At 38.6% G+C, this 22,185-nt stretch overlaps 1 protein-coding gene across 1 annotated transcript in view; it reads left to right on the top strand.

Moving 5' to 3' along the window:
* LOC150082406 (putative ATP-dependent RNA helicase DDX5) overlaps positions 1-22,185 on the top strand; it is a 361,473-nt gene that overhangs the window by 22,209 nt on the left and 317,079 nt on the right. The window contains exon 3 of the mRNA XM_090379268.1: positions 22,034-22,130. Coding sequence (XP_090235394.1) covers positions 22,034-22,130 — 97 coding nt within the window. The remainder of the gene's footprint in view (positions 1-22,033; positions 22,131-22,185) is intronic.

Raw genomic sequence — 22,185 nt, 5'->3', positions numbered from 1 at the left:
ACTACGGTGGTCTGAGAGAGTATTTAAATTCTATATGGTGGGACCAACTGAAGATGTTACCAACAGCAAATTCAAAATGGGAAGCATTCAAAGAATTAATCTTGGAAGCTACTAAGCTTTTCATACCAACTACAAAATATTGTTCAAGATTTAGACCTAAATGGATGTCAGATGAACTAAATAGATATGTGACAGAGAAGAAAAATGCATGGGATACATATAAAATAACAGGTAACACAGAAGCTTATGATAGATATAAGCTGATCAGTAACTAAGTTACAAAGGAGGTGAGGCAGGCGAAGGCAGATTAAGATAAATCTTTGGCAAATGATGCAAAGAGTTCTTTACTTACGTAAACTCTAGAAGGAAGGGGATGAATCAGATTGGTCCACTTGATATAGGTGGTTCAACTGTTGATGATCCTGCTCAGGTAGCTAACAAACTAAATGAATATTTTGCATCTACATTCACACATGAGGTGTTATTCAGGGAGGGGAATGCCAGAGGTGTATTAAACTCTGGCAGTAAGCTAGATAATCTTGTAATAACTGAGAGTAAAGTCGAGGAGAAATTGTTGAAAATAAAGATAAGAAAGGCACCTCGGGTGGATGGAATCTATCCAGTTAAATTAAAGTAGGCGGGAAAGGAAGTAAGCAAACCCTTAGCCATAATTATGAGGGCTTCCCTGGGCTCAGTGGAGGTACCCATGGGCTGGAGATGTGCAAATGTGACCCCAATCCTCAAAGGAGGATCAAAGGAAGACACAGATAATTATAGACCTGTTAGTTTAACTTCTGTTCCATGGAAATTAATGGAGGCACTGGTTAAAGAAGCATTGCAGGATCATCTAGAGAAGACTTTAGTTATAGCTCAGACAGCATGGGTTTGTTAAGGGGAAGTCTTGTCTGACCAATTTGATTGGATACTATGATGTGGTCACAAAGGAACTGGATGCAGGGAATAACTTTGATATCATATATTTGGATCTTAGAAAGGCCTTTGTTACTGTTGCACATGGAAGACTGCTGCACAAATTTGAGCAGTATGGCATTGGAGGCAAATTGCTGCTATGGATTAAGGGATGGTTGAGTAGAACACAGAGAGTGGTAATCAATGGACATTGCTCTTTGTGGACTAATGTTATTAGTGAAGTCCCTCAGGGTACAGTATTGGGTCGATTGTTGTTTTCTGTAATTATAGATGATATTGATGATGGTTTATCGGGCTTAATGTCCAAGTTTGCAGATGATACGAAGGTTGGCAGGGTTGTTAATGACACTATTGACAGTATGCTGCTGCAACAGGATCTAGAAAAGTTGAGTAGATAGGCTGAGAGGTGGCAAATGAAGTTTAACTTTGACAAATGTAAAGTTCCACATATGGGAAGCAGTAAGCCTAGAGTAACGTATCAACTGTGGTACTACACTGACATGGCATCTCCGTAGCCAGGTGGGCAGGAGCAGCAGTGCATAGCACATGCTTTTTGATTAGAATGGGGGGTGCCTCTGTAGCCAGGTGGGAAGGAGCAGCAGTGCGTAGCACACGCTTCTTGATTAGACCGGGGTTCGAGCCCGTCACCACCAAATACGGAGGATGCGGAAAGGATGACCACCGGAAAGGAGGATGACCACCGCATATCCCGGAGCAATATGGCCTTAGTTGCTAATGCTCCTAAAAACCAAATAACAACAACATTAGACCGGGGTTTGAGCCCCTGCCTACCAAATATGGAGGATGCAGAAATGTCAGGGAATAACCACCGCATATCCCCGGAGCAATATGGCCTTAGTTGGTAATGCTCCTAAAAATCCAAATAACAACTACACTGACAGTGGTAGAGAATGAAAAGGATCTGGGAGTAATTGTGCAGGCAGATATAAAATTTTCTGAGCAGTACAGACGGTCTGCAAGAGTAGCTCGTGGTGTCTTGTCAATGATATACAATAATTTTCCTAGCAGGGATAAGAAGGTGATTATCCCCTTGTATAAAGCAATTGTCAGGCCACACTTTGAGTACTGTATACAGGTCTGGAGGTCTCATTTTAAGAAGGATGTAGAGCTATTGAACGAGCACAGAGAAGGGCAAAAATATTAGTGAATGGAACAAAGGGTTGCTCTTACGAAGAAAGGCTTAAGTTTTGGAAATTACAATGTCTGGAGACTAGGCACCTGCGAGGTGATCTGATTGAGGTGTATAAAGCCTTGAATGGTGTGAGCATGCTCAATGCTGATGAGATTCTTCTTCTTGCTCAGAATAATTGCCCAAGAGGACATAAATTCAAATTGAGGAAAGACAGTTGTAGGACACATGTGCGGAAGTTTGCCTGTACCCAGTGTGTGGTTGATTGCTGGAACAAACTTCCATCTGTTGTTTTAGAAGTTGATAGCTTAAATAGATTCAGGGCAGAACTAGACAAGCATTTGGAGCCGGTGGATGGATGAAATTAGATTTTTTTTTTTTTTTTTTGGCTGATGCTATATAAGCTTGCTTTCTTGCATCATGTGCCTTGACTAATGCTAATGACTTGTAAACGGAATGGGAAAGTAAGTTTGAATGTATTGTTATGGGTGATTTTAATTTGCCTCTAATTTATTGGAGCAAATGGGAAGGAAACTCCACATGGGGGATGAATTTTTAAATCAACTAGATGATTGTTATTTGTATCAACATGTCATGGAAAGTACTAGGGAAAAGAATATTCTAGACCTGATCATTACCCATGAACCAGAAGACATAATAGGGCTGACAGTACAGGAACCAGTAGCAGGAAATGATCACAGAGTTCTATGGTGGACAATGAAGAGAGAGAGGTAGCAGTAGTTAAAGGCAAAGGAATGGGTTATAATTTCAGGAAAGGAAATTACGATGGCTTAAGGTGCTACATGGCCTCTATTAACTGGATAGATATCTCTAAACAGCGAATACAATTGAATTATGATATACCTTTAAAACATTAATTACAAAAGCCTTGAATTCTTTAGCATTAGTAGAGGCATACGATACAAGAAAGCAAGCTTATGCACCATCAGCCAAAAAAAAAAAAAAACACGCTCCCATTTCACCCCTATTCGTTCCAAATGCCTGTTCAGCTCAGTTTTAAATTTATTTAGGCTATTAGCTTCAAAAACAAAAGATGGAAGCCTGTTCCACCCATCAACTACTTGCTGGCTAAAAGCAAATTTTTGCACATCTATTCTACAACTATCTTACCTCAATTTGAAACTGTGCCCCCTCAGGTTCTTAGTCTGAGCAAGAGGAAGAATCCCATCAGCATTCAGCATGCTCAACCCATTCAAGGCCTTATACATCTCAATCAGCTCACCTCATAGGTGCCTGCTCTCCAGGCACTGCAATTTTCAGAACTTAAGCCTTTCTTGGTAAGAGCTTCCCTTTGTTCTCCTCACCAATCTGGTTGCCCATCTTTGTACTCATTCTAACAACTCTACATCCTTCCTAAAATGAGGCCTCCAAACCTGCACACAGTACTCTAGATGTTGTCTGACCATTGCCTTGTATAATGGGATAATCACCTCCCTGTCCCTGCTAGCAAAATTCCTATATATCATTGACAAGAAACTGTGACCTGCCTTGGCACCTGTCTGCACTGCTCAGCGAACTTCATATTTGACTGCACAATTACCGCCACGTCTTTTTCACTTTCCACTTCCCTGAGTGTAGTACCGACAAAGTTGGTACATTTTTCTTAAGTTATCACTACCCATATGCAGTACTTTGTATTTGCAATGTTAAACTTCAGTTGACACTTCTCAGCCCATTTTCCCAACTTATCTAGATCCAGTTGGAGTAGTATACTGTCTTTACTGTCGTTAACAACCCTACCAACCTTTGTATCCTCTGCAAACTTGGACATTAAACCTGATATACCTTCATCAGTATCATTGATAAATATTCAAAACAACAATGGGCCCAACACCGAACCCTGGGGAACTCCACCAACATTTGTCCTTGAAGAGCAGTGTCCATTGAATACCACTGTTTGTCTGTCGTCTCCCACTCAACCATCCCTTTATCCATTGTAGCAACTTACCCTTAATGCCATACCTCTCCAATTTGTGCAGCAGTCTTCCATGTGCATATACCTTTAAATACTTATATACCATTAAAGAAATACCCCATGAGGAAGATTCCAAAATGTGTGAATAAGGAAGTCGTCAGATTACTTAAGCAAAAAAAGAATGAATGAAAAGGTTACAGAGTAATAAAATGTAATGAAGACTATGATAGCTACAATTTGATCTGTAATAATGCCACAGAATAGGTTAGGCTATCAAAGGCAGATTATGAGAATTCGCTGGCAAAGAGTGGGGATTAGGAATTCTTCGCATATATAAGTGCAAAGAAGAGAAGGACAAACCTGATTGGACCTTTATGTAATGGATGTGGGATAGTATTAGATACCCCAGATGATATTGCATATGAACTTAACAGTTACTTTGCATCGATATTTACAGAAGAAAAACCCTTTACATCAATGAGAAATTATAGGAGTCAAAGTTGAAAAATATGTAATTAATACTATTGAAATTTCTCATGGTTATTTAATGAAAAAGCTTTCGAGCCTACAGGCGAGTAAGGCTCCTGGGATTGATGGCATATACCCTATAATTTTAAGGGAGATGGCAAATGAGCCTGTTGATGCATTAAGGCTAATTAATTATGAGAGCATCACTTGACTTAGGAGAGATTCCATTTGATTGGAAAAGTGGCAGCGTATCTCCAATATATAAGGGCCATAAGTCCGTGGTGGGAAATTATCGATTGATCAGTCTAACTTCAGTAGTAGGGAAAATCATGGAGGCAATGATCAAGGGTGAAATTCAGGTTCATTTAGATAGAAATGGAATTATGAAGGATACACAGAATGGTTTTGTAAAGGAAAAATCATGTTTAACAAATCTGGTTAGCTATTTTGACAGAGCCACTCAAGAGCTGGATTTAGGGAATAATTTTGGCATTGCTTATTTAGATTTCAGCAAAGCATTTGACTCAGTCCCACACGAGTGGTTACTCTATAAGCTGGAACAGGTTGAAATCACGGGGAAAATCCTTGGGTAGTAGGATGGCTTCAGGGCAGGTGGGAGAGGGTTGTGATAAATGGTTATTCCTCAGATTGGGTTAATGTAAGAAGTGTGGTTCCCCCAAAAGGATTGGTATTGGAACTACTGTTGCTTTTGATGTTCTTAAATGACACTGATGAACGGATAGAGGGCGTGATGTATAAATTTGCAAACGATGCAAAGATGATTGGTAGAGTAGTTAATGATCACCACCAAGCAGAGCTTCTTCAGAGATATACTTCAGGGATGGTCAGAAAAGTGGTAGCTATGCTTTAATCCAGCAAAGTGCAAGGTCTTACGCCTGGGAAACAGTAACCCCAAAATAACTTATACACTTGGTGGAGTTGAACTAAAGTTAGTAGTGGAAGAAAGAAACTTGGGAGTTGCGATACAATCAGACACAAAGTTCTCTGAGCATTGTAGACAGGTTGTAAAGAAGGCCCATGGTGTTCTATTGATGATTTATCGAACATTTGCTAGTAGAGATAAGGATGTCGTAATCCCATTATATAAGGCTATTGTTAGACCACACTTGTACTGTGTTCAAGTGTGCAGACTGCATCTAAAAACAAGACTTCGAGCTTCTCGAATGGTCCAAAGACGAGTAACTCGACTGGTGAGATCGGCAAATGGACGTTCTTATGAGGAAAGACTTCAAATATGTGTGTTGCACAGCTTGGAAACTAGGCACCTTAGAGGAGACTTGAGGCCCTGAGTGCTAAGCGATCTTTCTAGTGCGATTTTCTAACATTTTTCATAGGACGAGTATTAGTGCTTTAATGATCCCTCCACCGCTTGCATTGTTACTGCTTTCCTCGATCAACGTCACTGCTTAACTGCTAGCAACATTATTGCTAACCCTGCTTGCTGTTACTGCTGTTGCTAGCAATGTACTGCTCTCCTCTTTTGCTGATCACTTGTTCACTGGTTGGCACCGCTCCTGCCTCCACTTTGCGGGCCGGTAACCTGGGAGAAGGAATTCCCTCTTCCAGGGCTAAAAGGAGCAACAATTGCAATGAATTGCAAAAATTGCAATGAATATCCATCACTAGAGCCCACAGGCGGCAAAGTTATTAACTCTGTCTCAGAACACATTCTGAATGAACAAAAGGAATGATGTGACAATGAAACAACAAAGATAATACTGAGGGACAAGATACAGACCCAAACTCTCAATGACCAGATCCCAGACATCACAGTATGCATACCTTGCAAACAATATGAGCCATAAGAAGAAGATGAAGAAGGAGAGGAAGAGAAAGCGAAGTGAGCAGAAGAAGGAAGAAAGAGAAAAAGGAAAGAAAGAGGAGGAAAACCACCGATGAACGTGGCCAAACTACTGCACCTGTGCCAGCACACTACGGCAAAACAATGGGTGTTGGGTCACACAAGATTATGCCCAAGAGGAAGGAAGAGAAGAGAAAGAAGATGGAACATGGAAGAGTGGGGAGAAGGAAGTAAAGAAGAAATGGACAATGCCATATCCTGATAGAACAATACCGTCCAGACTTCAGCCTTCCCACTCTTGGACAGGATTAAGCCCTGTGAGAGTTTTTTTTTTTTTTTTTTTTAGGAAAGAAAACAATGCTAATGTGTGGCCTGGTGATTCCTGGGGGGATCTTCCCCGGGGAATTGCCCGGCAACACAGAGTCTACCAATAGGACTGACAGGCCTAGTCCGCGTCCTCATAAGTTTATAAATAGAAAGTAGATCCTGGCTGCCTCCACGTGGCTACGGATGGGAGTGGGGGGCTGGGACACAACTCTGCCCGCAGCCCCTTACTGCTAAATGCCAGGTGCCGGCTAACACACAACGCAAACACAACACTACTGCACACCTAACTCAAAATTTCATCTATTAGATGCAAAAATTTTTTTTTTTTTTTTTTTTTTCCCAAAATTCAAATTTGACCGACTTTTTTTTTTTTTTTTTTTTTTCAGCCGGCAATTGGCGAAAAAGCCTAACAAACGGCAGATATAGGGGACACCCTGGAAGCCGCCATTAACTTACAAATACACTTTGAAACTTGTCTCAGAACACAAGGAGAGATTCTGTTTATCCATTCGAAGTCTGAAGAGACTTCGAATGGATAAACAGAATTCAGATATGCCAGCATTTTATATAATGCACTCACTGTCCACACAACTGTTGGCATGCTATCGCCTTTTCTAATACAAAAATGTTTAGAATCAGTTGTTAGATCCCCTAAAATGGTGAACCGTCTCCAATCTGGAGCCCTTCTAATTGAAACTTCAAAAACAACACATTCAGAAAAATTGTTAAAATTAACGACATTTAACAATCTTCCAGTGTCAGATACCCCCTATAACACTCTGAACACATCTAAAGGTGTTATCAGCAAATGGGACTCACTAACTGTTTGGATGCCTCCGTAGCCAGGTGGGCAGGAGCAGCAGTGCGTAGCACATGCTTCTTGATTAGACTGGGGTTCGAGCCCGTGCCCACCAAATACGGAGGGTGCGGAAAGGTCAGGGAATGACCACCGCATATCCCTGGAGCAATATGGCCTTAGTTGCTAATGCTCCTAAAAACCAGATAACAAACAAACAACTAACTGTCTGAAGAAGAAATAGTACAAGAGCTTAGCGAACAAAAGGTGACACATGCTTGTAGAATAATGCCCAAGAAAGATGGCAACCTACTACCAACCTGATCCATTATTTTGACTTTCAATACTCTGAATGTTCCATCTTCTGTTAAAGCTGGTTACCTAAACTGCAAGATTCGGCCTTACATCCCGAATCCCATTTGCTGCTTTAAGTGCCAGAAGTACGGCCATGCACAAACTGCATGCCGAAGCAATGCTGTGTGTCCTATTTGTGGCTCCAAGGAGCATTCCCAAGGAGATTGTGCAGCTTCCACTTCTACTTGTTCAAACTGTAAAGGAAGCCAACCTGCATTTTCCGAAGCATGTGACCTTTGGAAAACAGGCAAAAAAATCCAGAAATATAAAGTGGAGCACAAAGTCACTCGCATACCCTGAAGCAAGAAAGCAAATACTGCTAACCATGCCTTGCCGATCATATGTATCGGTCACCAAAAACAGCTGCAACTCAAACAGATGTCTCCATAGAACCCAATATTTCCTTTGCCTGTTCCAAAGCTGTGCTAACGTGCAATAAGAAATCTACAGTCAACAAAACCAGCAATACGCCAATCAGTATCCTAACTGATGCTATCTCAACCTTGCCTGAAACAAAAAAATCAACTATTGTTGAAAATCAGAAGAAAGTGAAAACACACAGTAGCAACATGGAAATGGATGTTCAATCAGAGGATGATGATACAGTACTAGAGTTACATTCTAATGATACCATAGATACAGGATGCTCAACCTTTCCCAGAAATGAAAAATCAAAACTAAGCAGACAGAAACCTTCTCGGAAAAATCAATCAGATCAATCTTCCTCAAATAAATCTAACCAATGAATAAATTCCTACAATGGAACTGTAGAGGATTACACTGTAATATAGATGTTTGATTTATTAATTAAAACTAATGCAGTAGTGTATGCTTACAGGAAACCTTTCTATCACCACAAGTTTCCCTCAAATTAAAAAATTATACTAAGTTTAGGCGAGACAGAAATTCTAACACTCCTGCTCATGGCAGGGTTGCTGTTCTTGTGAAAACTACTATACCATCAAGACATCTCCAACTACAAACCTACTTAGAAGTTGTAGCAGTTCAGATAGCAATGGGAATATCGTTAACGCTTGCATCCATTTATATCTCACTGAATTATCCTTGCTCCCAGACTGAACTTGACAGCCTTATCACACGACTTCCACCTCCTATATGTTTACTCTGTGATTTCAATGGTCACCGTCCATTGTAGGGATCTTCCACCATGGATAGGAGAGGCTAATTGATTGAAACATTCCTGGATAACCATAATCTGACTGTATTAAACATTGGGTCTTCAACTCATGTTCCAACTACCTACAGGTACAACATCAGCCATAGACTTATCCATCTGTTCAGCATCTCTTTTTCCAAGCATGGAATGGTCAGTGCTGAATGATCCATTCCACATTGACAATTTTCCTATTATAAGTTCATTTCGAATGCAGGTTGTGTCATGTCCTAAAGGCCATACTTGGAATTTGTTTTCCACAAAGCAGACTGAAAAACCTATTCCACTTGTATCATACTCAAAAAGCAATATGTGCAGCAACACCATCTTGATGACGTAACTGACCACATTATCAACCATATATTATCTGCAGCAGAAATTTCCATTTCAAAATCCAACCAGCACAAGCGTATACACCCAAATCAGGGGTGGAATGAAGAATGCTCCAAAGCAAAACATGATAAAAACCAAGCTTGAAACTGCTTTTGTAAATTTCCAACTACCGCCAACTTAATTGTTTACAAAAAAACTCAGAGCCAAAGCAAGACAAATTAGGAAAACAGCAAAAAATGAATCCATCCTATGAAATGGCTTCATCATGAAACAGCTTCGTCACGAAACAGCATCTAGTGATGGTCAAACAAGTTTCCCTCAAATTAAAAAAATACAAGCTCTCAGTGGGAAATTTCTACCCCTGCAGTCTCCAATAATACAATGGAATGGACAGGACTTACCTCCCCTACTGATATAGTAAATGCATTAGCAGAGTCTTTTTATATTTCTGCCTTATTCTCTTATGTGACCTCCTTTCAATGCATTAAAACTAATCAAGAACGTCAAAAATTGAATTTTTCAACTAAATGCTCACTTCTGTATAACCATCTGTTTACTCTAGCTGAGCTCAAAGAGTCCTTGAGCAAATCATCAAATAGTGCAGCAGGACCAGACTGCATTCACTACAGTATACTGAAGCATCTATGTGAACCCGATCTTGGCATATTATTACTCTTCTATGATCGTATCTTTTCAGAAACTACATATCCTCTGTCATGGTGGCATTCTTGTATTTGTGCTGTAAAGATACCACTCTAGTTCAGAATTACAGACCGATATCATTAACAAGATGTTTGGGAAAAATATTTGAAAGGATGGTACATAAGAGGCTCACCTGAATTCTAGACTCCCAAAATCTTTCTGCCCCTGCAATTTCCAACCAAGATCTACTCTTGATTTACTTGTAAAAATTGAATCCAACCTATGAAATGGCTTCGTCATGAAACAGTATCTAGTGATGGTCAACCTAGATATTCAGAAAGCATTCGATACCACTTGGAATCATGGTATTATTAAATATGCATCAGTTGGGACTGAGAGGCTACCTTTCTCAAATAATTCAGAACTTTTTAAAATTGCACACTTTTCAAGTCCGATATCAAAATGTGCTGTCAACATCTCGTATTCAAGAAGAGGGTGTCCTGCAAGGTTCCATATGGAGAGCTACCCTATTTGCGATTCGGGTCAACAATATATTGGATGATCTTCCAAAAACCATTCAAATATACATGTATGCAGATGATCTCACCATATCCTGCCAGTCACAAAGTATGAATACTTTTGAAAGACAGTTGCAAATCGTTCTTGCCAGAATAGAATCCTGGACCTTACATAATGTATACTATCTTGGTGAGCAAAAATCCACCACTACTCACTTCTGCAAATTACAGTCACTTCATCTTTATCCTAAGCTAAATATCAATAACGTTTCGATTCCTTTTACTCACAATTGTAACTTTCTTGGCCTGGTGCTAGATAGGAAACTACACTTTCAAGCACATGTGGCCTATCTTCGATCCATCTGCTTGAAGAAGTTGAATATTCTCTGGTGTGTGTCATCCGTGTCACGGGGCGCTGATCGACATACCTTGATCCACCTTTATAGAGCTTTCATCAGGTCTCACTTGGACTGTGGTTCTCCACTGTATGATCTGCAAGGAAAAGTACTGTAGAGCGTTGAACACACTCCAGCACAGTGCTCTGAGAGTGTCTTTAGGGGCTTTCAGAACCTCTCCAGTTCATAGTCTTTACATTGAAGCCCACAAACCTCCAATACATCTCCAGAGGAAGGCATTACTTCTCCTTTATGCCGCAAAACTTCGTAGTCTTCCTTCTCACTCTTTATTATTATTATTATTATTATTATTATTATTATTAGCCATATGGTGCAAGGAAATCTGAGGCTTATGCTGCACAAGCCAAAATAAAATATTTCTGAATTACCCTGAGAGAGAGAGAGAGAGAGAGAGAGAGAGAGAGAGAGAGAGAACAAGAGTCAGAAGTAGAAGGGAATCATCAAGAAAGAGAAGAATGATGATATCCAGCTCAGGACCCTGGTTGTGCCAAGCCCATACTCACCAGATGTTGAGCCCCTGGGGTTGTTTCTTGGAGATGCCTGTACAATACCAAATGGGAGTCATTTTATAATAGTAAACCAAATGAAAGCAGACCTGTTCCACTCAGACTTAAAGAACTGACTCAATTATGGAATTTAGGAATCGGCAATATATTTCAGGACATGACACCATCAGATCCACCTTGGACAAATATTCCTGCAATTTATGATGACTATTTCGAACAGTGGGAAAAGAACACCTTGTCTCCCTCCAGAATTGCACAGTTACATGAAACTCATTCTCTTTCTAACTTACAAGCCTGTAAGATCTGTAAAGATGGATCAAAAACTGAGACCCAAGTAGGTGCTGTGCCAATCTTCTCCTCATTCACCACTTCTGTCTCATTGCCAGTAGAATGCAGTATCTTCACTGCTGAGCTCTACGCCATAAACTTAGCTCTGGATCACATTACTGAACTTTTAATTATGACTGCTTTAATATACATTGACTCAATCAGTGCTATTTCAGCTATAACCAATTCCTCTCACCCTGTAATAAAGCAAATTCATTCTAAGTTAATTGCTTGTAATGAGAGAAACTAAACTGCCACATTCTGCTGGAATCTGTGGCATTCTGGGATAGCAGATCTTGCAGCCAAACAGCCAGACTCTACCATTTCACAGACTTTTCAAGCTCCACATACTGATTACAAACATATTATCCATAAAGCATGTTACAATAGCTGGTCACTGATCTGGAGAGGTTATCCAGGAAACAAACTTCACCAAATAAAACCAGACTGAAAGGTGTGACTCTCCAGCTTCCAGAAAAGCAGGCAAGAAGAAATAATTCTGGCAAGGCTAAGTAAGGATTAGTCATACTCACCTCACTCATCTGTATCTATTAATGAATGACAGTGCTCCCGAATGCACATCATGTCATGTACAACTGACTGTTCACCATTTGTTAGTGGACTGCCCCCAGTTTCCAAATATCTGTTCAAACACCTTTAAATTATTTGCTAATGTACAGTTATCACTAACATTATTCTTGGAGATGAACCTAATAAAACAGAACTGTTTCCTTTTCTAAACTGCTTAAAAATATATCATAAAATATAACAGTTATTTTAAATAAAGTCAGTATTTCATTATTAACCATTAGAAAGACACAATATGGCCTTGGCAGCCTATATGTCATTAAACTCCAACAAACAACAACATTGGAGAAGACTTGATTGAAGTGTTTCAGGCTCTGAGAGGTAATAGTAAAATGCATGAAGATGAAATTTTCAAGATTATAAATTATTCTAGAACTAGTGGCCATAAATTCAATTTACGGGGAGAGATTTTTAGACTGAATTGCAATTTTAGCCAGCGAGTTATGAATTACTGGAATAAGTTGCCTACATGGGTGGTAAAGTTTGCGTAAAATTCAAAGTTCAGTTGGATAGTTACCTATGGGAGGAGGGAAATGCATAGATGGTCTATTTCCTTTTCTCTTAATATTTATTTTATTTAATTTTATTATTATTATTTTTAAAATTTTTATTTATATATATTTTTTTGGCTTGTGCAGCATAAGCCTTAGGCTTCATTGCACCATATGGCCATTACTAATACTGTAGATGCGCAAATGTTTCCCCAATTAACAAAGGGGGGATCAAAAAGTGACATGTACAATTATAGACCTGTTAGCTTAACTTCTGTTTCAGGGAAAATAAAGGAGTCACTGGTTAAAGAAGTAATGTAGGACCATCTAGAGAGGAATGGAATTATACTTTAGTTATAGCATGGGTTTGTCAAGGGGCAGTCTTGTCTGGCCAATTTCATTGGATGTTGTGATGCAGTGAAAAAAGGAACTGAATGCAAAACATAATTTGGATATCATATACTTGGATTTCAGGAAAGCATGTTTTTTTTTTTTTTTTTTCCTTTGGTAGTTATTGGCGCATCGGCTTCTGTGGCCATAATGCACCTCACAAGGTTTTTGCAGTACTTTGATCCAAGCCCGAGGCGGGATTCGAACCCGCGACCTTTGGGTTGCCAGGAAGGCGCTTTACCCACCCGACTAGCCCGGTCGGCTGGAAAGCATGTGATACTGCAGATAGTAGACTGCTGTTCAAATTGAAGAAGTGTGGCATTAAGGGGCAAGTTACTGCTATGGATAAAGGGATGGTTGAGTGGGAGAAGACAGAGCTGAGCCCGTTGTTGTTTTCTGTATTTATTAATGAAGGTATATCACGCTTAATTAGCATTAGTTGAGGCATATGATACAAGAAAGCAAGCTTATACAGTATCAGCCAAAAAAAAAAAAAAAAAAAAAAAACCCCTTCCCATTTCACCCATCTGGTCACTCCAAATGTATGTCTAGTTCAGCCTTAAATTTTTTTAAGCTATCAACTTCCACAACAACAGATGGAAGTCTGTTCCACCAATCAACCCGCTGGCTAAAGGCAAGCTTCCACACATCTATTCTACAACTGTCTTTCCTCAATTTGAATCTATGCCCCTTCAGGTTCTTAATCTGAGCAAACAGAAGTATCCCGTCAGCATTGAGCCTGCTCAAACCATTCAAGGCCTTATACACCTCGATCAGATCACCCCGCAGGTGCCCAGTCTCCAGACACTGCAACTCACAGAACCAAAGCCTTTCCCCCCTAAGCGTACCCCTTTGTTCCTCTCACCAATCCCATTGCCCTTCTCTGCACTTGTTACAGCAACTCAACATCCTTCCCAAATTGAGGCCTCCAGATCTGTATACAGCACTAAAGGGGCTCACATCTGGTGAGTATGGGGTTGGCACACCCAGGGTCCTGAGCTGGATATCATCATTCTTCTCTTTCTTGGTGATTCCCTTTTACGTCTCTCCCTCCATCCCTCCCCCCCTCTCTCTCTCTGGATAATTCAGAAATTTTTTATTTTGGCTGGTGCAGAATAAGCCTCAGGCTTCCTTGCACCATATGGCTAATAATAATAATAATAATAATAATAATCACCTCCTTGTCTCTGCTAGCAAAATTCCTATATTTTTTTTTAATTTAAAAAAAAAATTATTTATTTATTTTATTTTATTTTATTTTATTCTTATTTTTCTTTTTATTTTATTCTTATTTTTCTTTTTATTTTATTCTTATTTTTCTTTTTATTTTATTTTTATTTATTTATTTATTTATTTTATTTTATTCTTATTTATTTTATTTATTTTTTATTATTATTATTTTTCATTATTATTTTTTTCCCATTTTATTCACTTATTTTTATCTTTATTTTTACTGAATTTTATTTTATATACTTATTTTTATCTTTAATTTTTCTGATTTTTATTAATTTGCTCACATTTTGAATGATTTCGACATTCAGTACGTGACACTCGAGGTTTGCTGTTCTTCGCACTTAGTTGTGGCCTGTCTCCTCACGGCGTAGATGGGTATCAGGATGCAACACACTGGTGCTTGTTGCTTCTGATTGCAAAGCAGCCAGAAACAACAAAACAACATAATAAACATATACACGGCACAAACATAGCATTATACACATTTCTGGTCTTTCTGCAGAGTTTTTGTAACATCCCAGCGTACCGCGGCGGAGTTGAACTAGCATTTGGGAGCTGTCTTACATAAGATACTATACTTGTCTACCTGTCTACATATTATTGATGAAACTCCATGACCTGCTCTGGCAGCCCGTCTGCACTGTCAAAGAACTTCATATCCGATGCACAATTACCTCAGCTCTCTTTCATTCTCCACCTCCCTGGGTGTAGTACCACACAGTTGATACTTTTCTCCCGTGTCACTGTCACCCATATGGAGTACTCTGCATTTTACTCTGCATTTGTCAATACCATAGTTGCCACATCTCAGCCCATCTGCTCAACTTTTCTAATTTTGTAGGTGATGCAAAGTTGGCATTGTTAATGGCAGTAATGATAGTGTGTTAATGTGACACAATCTAGAAAAGTTAAGCAGTTGGGCAGTTGAGAAGTGGCAATTGAAGTTTAATCTTGATAAATGCAATGTGCTGCATATGGGTATCAGTATCCCCAGAGTAACATACCAACTGTGTGCTGCTACACTCAGAGTAGTGAAAAATGAAAAAGACATCGGATTAATTATGCGGTCAGATATGAAGTTCTCCAAGCATTGCAGACAGGTTGCCAGGAGAGCTCATTGGGTTTTGTCAGTGATATATTGGAATTTTGCTAGCAGGGATTGGAGGTCTTTATCCCATTGTACAAGACAATGGTTATGCCATGTTTTGAGTATTGCATACAAATCTGAAGGCCTCATTTTAGGAAGGATGTAGAGCTGCTGTATTGAGTACAGAGAATTGCAGTGAGATTACTGAAGGGAACAAAGAGGGTGCTCTTACATATAAATTTTTCAGTAGTGCCAGTTGCAGTGTTTGTAGATGATGAATTTTGGACATGATGTGATTGAGTTGTTTAAGGCTTTAAATAGCTTGACCAAACGTAATGCTGATGGAATAGCTCCTGTTGCTCAGGCTATGCAGTTGAGGGGATATAAATTCAAATTGAGGAAGGATGGTTGCAGAATAGATGTGTAGAATTTTGCATTCAGCCACTGGCTGGTTCATTGTTGTACAAACTTCCATCTGTTTTTGTGGAAGTGGATAGCTTGAAAAAAATCAAGGAAGAACTGGAGAAACTAGCAAAGAAAAACAGCAAAGAGTTCTTTACTTATATATAAACTCTAGAAGGAAAGGGGTGAATCAGATTGGGCCACTTAACATAGATGGGTTGACTATTGATGATCATGCTCAGGTAATTGATAAACTGAATGAGTATTTTGCATCTACATTCACACATGAGCAGTTATTCAATGAGGGGAGTATCAGAAGTTTATCAAATACTAACAGGGAGCTAAATGATTTTGTAATAACTGAGAGCAAAGTGGAGGAGAAATTGTTGAAGTTAAACTTAATGAAGGTACCTGGGGTGGATGGGATCTATCCAGTTATATTCAAGGAGGCAGCTAAGGAAGTAAGCAAACCCTTAGCCATAATTATGAGAGCTTCCTTGAATTCAGGGGAAGGTCCCCATGGACTGGAGGTGTGCAAATGTATCACCAATTAACAAAGGGGGGGGTTCAAAAGGTGACACAAGTAACTATAGACCTGTTAGTTTAACTTATGTTCCTGGAAAAATAATGGAATCACTGGTTAAAGAAGCATTGCAGGATCATCTAGACAAGACTGCAGTAATATTAAAAACACAGCATGGGTTTGTTAAAGGGAGATCTTGTCTGACCAATTTGATTGGATACTATGATGTGGTCAAAAAGGAACTGAATGCCAAAAATAATTTTGATATCATATATATATATATATATATATATATTTTATGTGAACCCCAAACACGAGAGGTATTAGAACCTATAGTACTTAGTACCGTGCTTGGGTTGGAGGTTGAGAAGACGAAAGAAGATATTTGTTGACATTGAACTTGAACTTCTGTAGATTGTAATTTTCAGGAAATATGTATGAAGGAAGGTTGTTCCAGAAAACGGCAGTTGAATGAATAAATGAGGAAGATGAAAAGTTGGTTCTGTGAGTTTGAAGTTGGACAGTAAATGGATGTTGGTTGGTGGCAGCATGTGTTTGGACTGTTTTGAAAGAGAGAGCGGGAATTATAGAAGCCAATTCAGCAGAACAGTGCCCATGGAAGTATCTGTAGAAGAGGCATGCAGCAGAAACAGTACGTTTATGAGAAAGCGAGTGGAGAGACTCTGTTAGAGATGAATCATTAATTAACCTAATTGCCCTCTTCTGAATGGAATCAAGAAACCTAAGAGAGGTTTTAGGGGCACCACCCCAGATGTGGGAACAATATTCCATGGTAGGGCGGATTTGCGATTTATACAGAGTGAGCAGCTGTTTGGAAGAAAAGTAACGCCGAGAGTGAAAGAGAAAACTAAGTTTTTTAGATGCAGAGGAAGCAATATTTGTAATGTGCTTGTGCCAAGAGAGATTAGAAGTCAGGGTAATCCCCAAAAGAGATATATCATTTTGCCTAGAAATCGGAGTGTCACTAAAGATAAGCATAGGTGCAGAAGAATCCTTTTTGCGAGATATAAGACAAGATTGAGTTTTAGAAGGGTTGAAATCAACCCTTCTAAAGTTGTCTAAGTTGTTCTAAGTTGTCTTTGCCCCACTGGAGAATTACCTGAAGATCGGCATTTAAGGAATTGGTAGCAGATTTTCGAGAAGTTGAAGCTGATTGAGCAGGAGAAGGTTCCTCAAAATGGAAAGTGGAATGCAATGTGCTATCATCGGCAAAACTGTGGATAGGATTTCCAGTCAATGGAAGAAGGTCATTAATATACAAGAGGAAAAGAGTGGGGGAAAGAACTGAATCTTGGGGGACACCGGCATTAGTGGAGAAGTTAGAAGAGAGAGAGCCATCTACCATCACTCTCAGTGAGCGATGATAGAGAAAACTGGATAACCAATTACTAAGAATAGTTGGCAAACCATAAGATGGAAGCTTGTTTAGAAGATCTTTATGCCAAACACGATCGAAAGCCTTTGGAATGTCAAGAGCAACTGCTTGTGCTTCACAAAACTTTTCCATTGAATTTGTCCATAAATGGGTAAAATGTCTCCATGGTAGAAAGTACAGCTTGTCTGACATATCTGAGAGAATGTCTGTGACAACCTCAAGGACCATACTTGGATTTCAGGAAAGCTTTTGATATTGTTGCACATGAAAGACTGCTATACAAATTGGAGAGGTTTGGCATTAAGGGTAAGTTGCTACAATTGATAAAGGGATGGTTGAGTGGGAGATGACAGAGTGGTAATCAATTGACACTGCTCTTCGTCGAAAAATGTTATTAGCGGAGTTACCCAGGGTTCGGTGTTGGGCCCATTGTTGTTTTGTATATTTATCAGTGATATTGATGAAGATATATCGGGTTTAATGTCCAAGTTTGCAGGTGATACAAAGGTTGGCAGGGTTGTTAACTGCAACTGGATCTAGATAAGTTGGGAAAATCGGCTGAGAAATGGTAACTGAAGTTTAACATTGACAAATGCAAAGTACTGCATATGGGTAGCAGTAACCGAAGAGAAACCAGCTGTGTGGTACTACACTCAGGGAAGTGGAAAGTGAAAAACACCTGGGGGTAATTGTGCAGTCAAATATGAAATTCTCTGAGCAGTGCAGATGGGCTGCCAGGGCAGGTCATGGAGTCTTGTCAATGATATATAGGAATTTTGCTAACAGGGATAGGGAGGTGATTATCCCGTTATACAAGGCACTTGTCAGTCCACACATAGAGTACTGTGTACAGATCTGCAGGCCTCATTTTAGGAAGGATGTAAAGTTGCTAGAACGAGTACAAAGAAAGGCAACAAGATTGGTGAGCGGAACAAAGAGGTGCTCTTACCAAGAAAGGCTTAAGTTCTGCAAATTTCAGCACCTGCGAGGTGATCTGATTGAGGTGTATAAGGCCTTGAATGGGTTGAGCAAGCTTGAATGCTGATGGGATTCTTGCTCAGACTAAGAACCTGAGGGGGGGAAGCACAGTTTCAAATTGAGGAAAGATAGTTGTAGAATAGGTGTGTGGAAATTTGCCATTAGTCAGCTGGTAGTTGATTGGTGGAACAGGCTTCCATCTTTTGTTGTGGAAGCTAATAGCCTAAATAAATTTAAGGCTGAGCTGGACAGGCATTTGGAACAAATGGAGGGGTGAAATGGGAGGTGGTTTTTTTTTTTGGTTGATGCTGCATAAGCTTGCTTTCTTGTATCGTGTGCCTCTACTAATGCTAACTATTGGAGGGGATTGATAGGTGAAATGGGAAGTTTTTTTTTCTTGTGCCATTTGTTTTTATTAATATTGATATTAAGGCAGCGAGACAACTCACTATTTTTTTTTTTTTTCGATAAACAGGAATTTTTCTAGCAGAGATAAGTAGGCAATTGTTATGTCACATCTTGAGTACTGTATATATGGCTGGAGGCCTCATTTTTGAAAGGATGTAGATCTGCTGGAATGGGTGAAGAAAAAGTCAATGAGAATTGGTGACAGAAAAAAAAAGGGTGTCTTTAAAGGCTTCAGTTCTGCAAATTGCAGTCTGGAGGCTAGACCCCTGCGAGGTGTCTCATTGAAGTATTTAATGCTTTGAATGGATTGAGTAAGCTTAATGCTTATGGCATTCTCTCTCTTGCTTAGACTACATACAATAGGGAGGCATAAATTCAAATTGATGAATGATGATTACAGGTTAGAAGTGTGCAGGTTTGCCTTTATGACTGTGTTGTTGATAGTTAAACTTTCATCTGTGGTTGTGGAAGTGGTAGTTTGAATAAATTTTAGGAAGGACTTGATAAAGTGTTTGTGGTGATGGAATGGTGATGTGGGACTTTTTTTTTTTTTTTTTTTTTGGATGATGTGTGTGTGATTTGGTTTTTAGGCGCATTAGCAACTAAGGCCATATTGCTCCGGGATATGCAATGGTCATTTCTTGACCTTTCTGCATCCTCCGTATTTGGTGGTGACGGACTCGAACCCCGGTCTAATCAAGAAGCGTGTGCTACGCACTGCTGCTCCTTCCCACCTGGCTACGGAGGCGCCTTTGGATGATGCTTTATAAGCTTGCGTTCTTGCATCGTTTTCCATTATTAATACTAATTATATAGAAGTGTGTGTCTTCGACTGACTCTAGCACTGCTCTCTTGTCATTCGAAGACACACTTCTATATAACTTGAATTTTTCTTCTTTTTCTTGAGTTTTTCGTAACTGGATCATTGAATTTTTGAAAGATGAGCAATAAGCCAAAATTTTCCCACTGGATTGACAATGATAAAATCTATATTATCCATAAAATCCATAGCTTTTGGCCCATCTGTCTGTATATAACAGTATTAATTTTGTTATATATATAGCAATATATAACAAAATTACTTTTTTTTTTCATCTATTTCTTTTGTTACTCATAATAATCAATCATATTGCTAATTATTGCTTAAGGTGAGATATTGATAATATATCCCCTTAAGAAATCCATGGTGTGATTATCATATAACTGCATTCCCGTCAAGATGATCCTGTACTCTTTAACCACCGAGTCAATTATTTTCCCTGGAACAAAAGTCAAGCTTACAGATCTGTAATTAATCACTTCACCTGTGGATAGAAGTGACATTTGCATATCTCCAATCTGTGAGGACCTTCCCTGAATCCAAGGGTGCTGTCATAATTTGAGGCTTAGTGTCAGACAACATTAACTACAAAATTGCATTTTTGTTTAGAAACAACGTTAGTTTAACTTAATGCAAATAACAATGCATATTATGTCAGAGAAATATATTTATCTAGTAGTTTACATGTTAGTTTGGCTATAAGCACATTTCCGGTAAACCAAGAAAATGTCAAATGACTTTTTCTTGATTAATTACGAAAATGTTTACTACAAAATGATTTTATAGTTAACGTTGTCGGACACTGAACCCTCTAATTATGGCCACAAGTTTGCTTACTTCTTTAGCTTTTTCTCTTCATATAATTGAATAGATTCCATCAGTTCCAGATGCCTTATTTATATTAGTTTCAACAATTTCTCTTGTAATTTGGTCAGAGTTATCAGAAATCCATTTAGCTCTTTTTATAACTTGATATATCTCTGGTATTCCCATTCCTAAAAACTGCAGAATATTTATTCAGATTTTCAGCAGTCTGATCAGGTTCATTGCTATTATTATGCCATTCATATCTAGTGGGCCAGTGTGGTTAATTCCTTTTCTTCTAGTGTTAATGTAAGCAAAGAATTCTCTGTGACTTCTTTTTTTTTTTTTTTTTTTGTATTTTCTTAGCCAAAGACTTCCATTATGTGCCTTAGCCTTCCTCTCACGTCTTGGTGACTTGATTGCAGATTAGTGTTTACTTGTAGATTTTTCTGTCACTTGATAATGTAGAATAATCCCATGAATTTTTCTTCTCTGCTACTAGCCTAGAATTTCTAAAATCAAGTTTAGATTTATTAATAACTTATTCACAAGGTAGAAATGAAGCTGGAAATTTGTATACAAATCAATTGTGATCGCTATATTCTTATGCAGAATGACCCTACCACAATTAATTAGAAAATTGTGGTATATATATATATATATATATATATATATAATACATGGTTATATAGGGTTGATTGAAGATTAATGGATTTCATCCCTACAAAATTAATTTCACTGACATGACTTGAGCAGCCTGCAAAAATATTTTTAAATCTGTGCTCCTGAAATGTTGAAAAAGTAAGGAATAATTTATGTCATAAATTAAGAAACATTATTCCTACTGAGTTGAAGAGGTGGGACAAGGCCTGAGCATTGTGGGAAAAATATGGTATAAGATTTTTATTTTAAGACTAAATTTAGCAAAGGGGTGATATCACATTAATTATTGAGAATCATTTACTACCACAGTGTGGCTTATAACAGTATATACACTATAACAAGTATTATTATTATTATTGAAGTACAGTCAGTTTAATAATGTTAAATATATGGAAATTCTGTGGAATATAATGGTTACTTTAAATAAGGTCAATTAGTTTTCTACTTTTTTTTTAGGAACAGATGAGTGTTCAATAAGAGTTTAGTTAAAATTAAACAGTACTCAAGCCATTTAATTTAAATATAATATCTGTATTACATATCATTTATAGCAAGCAGTTGAAACATACAGAAGAAGCACTGCCATAACAGTCAGAGGAAGAAGTGTTCCAAATCCAATACAAGAATTCCACGAAGGGGAGTTTCCAGGTATTCATTAAATTTTTTACATCTTTTCAATTTACCTTTAATACTTAATAAAATT

The sequence above is a fragment of the Mastigoproctus giganteus genome, chromosome 8, assembly GCF_048544385.1.
Source record: "Mastigoproctus giganteus isolate SK-2022 chromosome 8, ASM4854438v1, whole genome shotgun sequence".
Classification (NCBI taxonomy): domain Eukaryota; kingdom Metazoa; phylum Arthropoda; class Arachnida; order Uropygi; family Thelyphonidae; genus Mastigoproctus; species Mastigoproctus giganteus.
The sequence above is the reverse complement of the archived record's forward strand: the minus strand, read 5'-3'. Positions and strand labels throughout refer to the sequence as shown.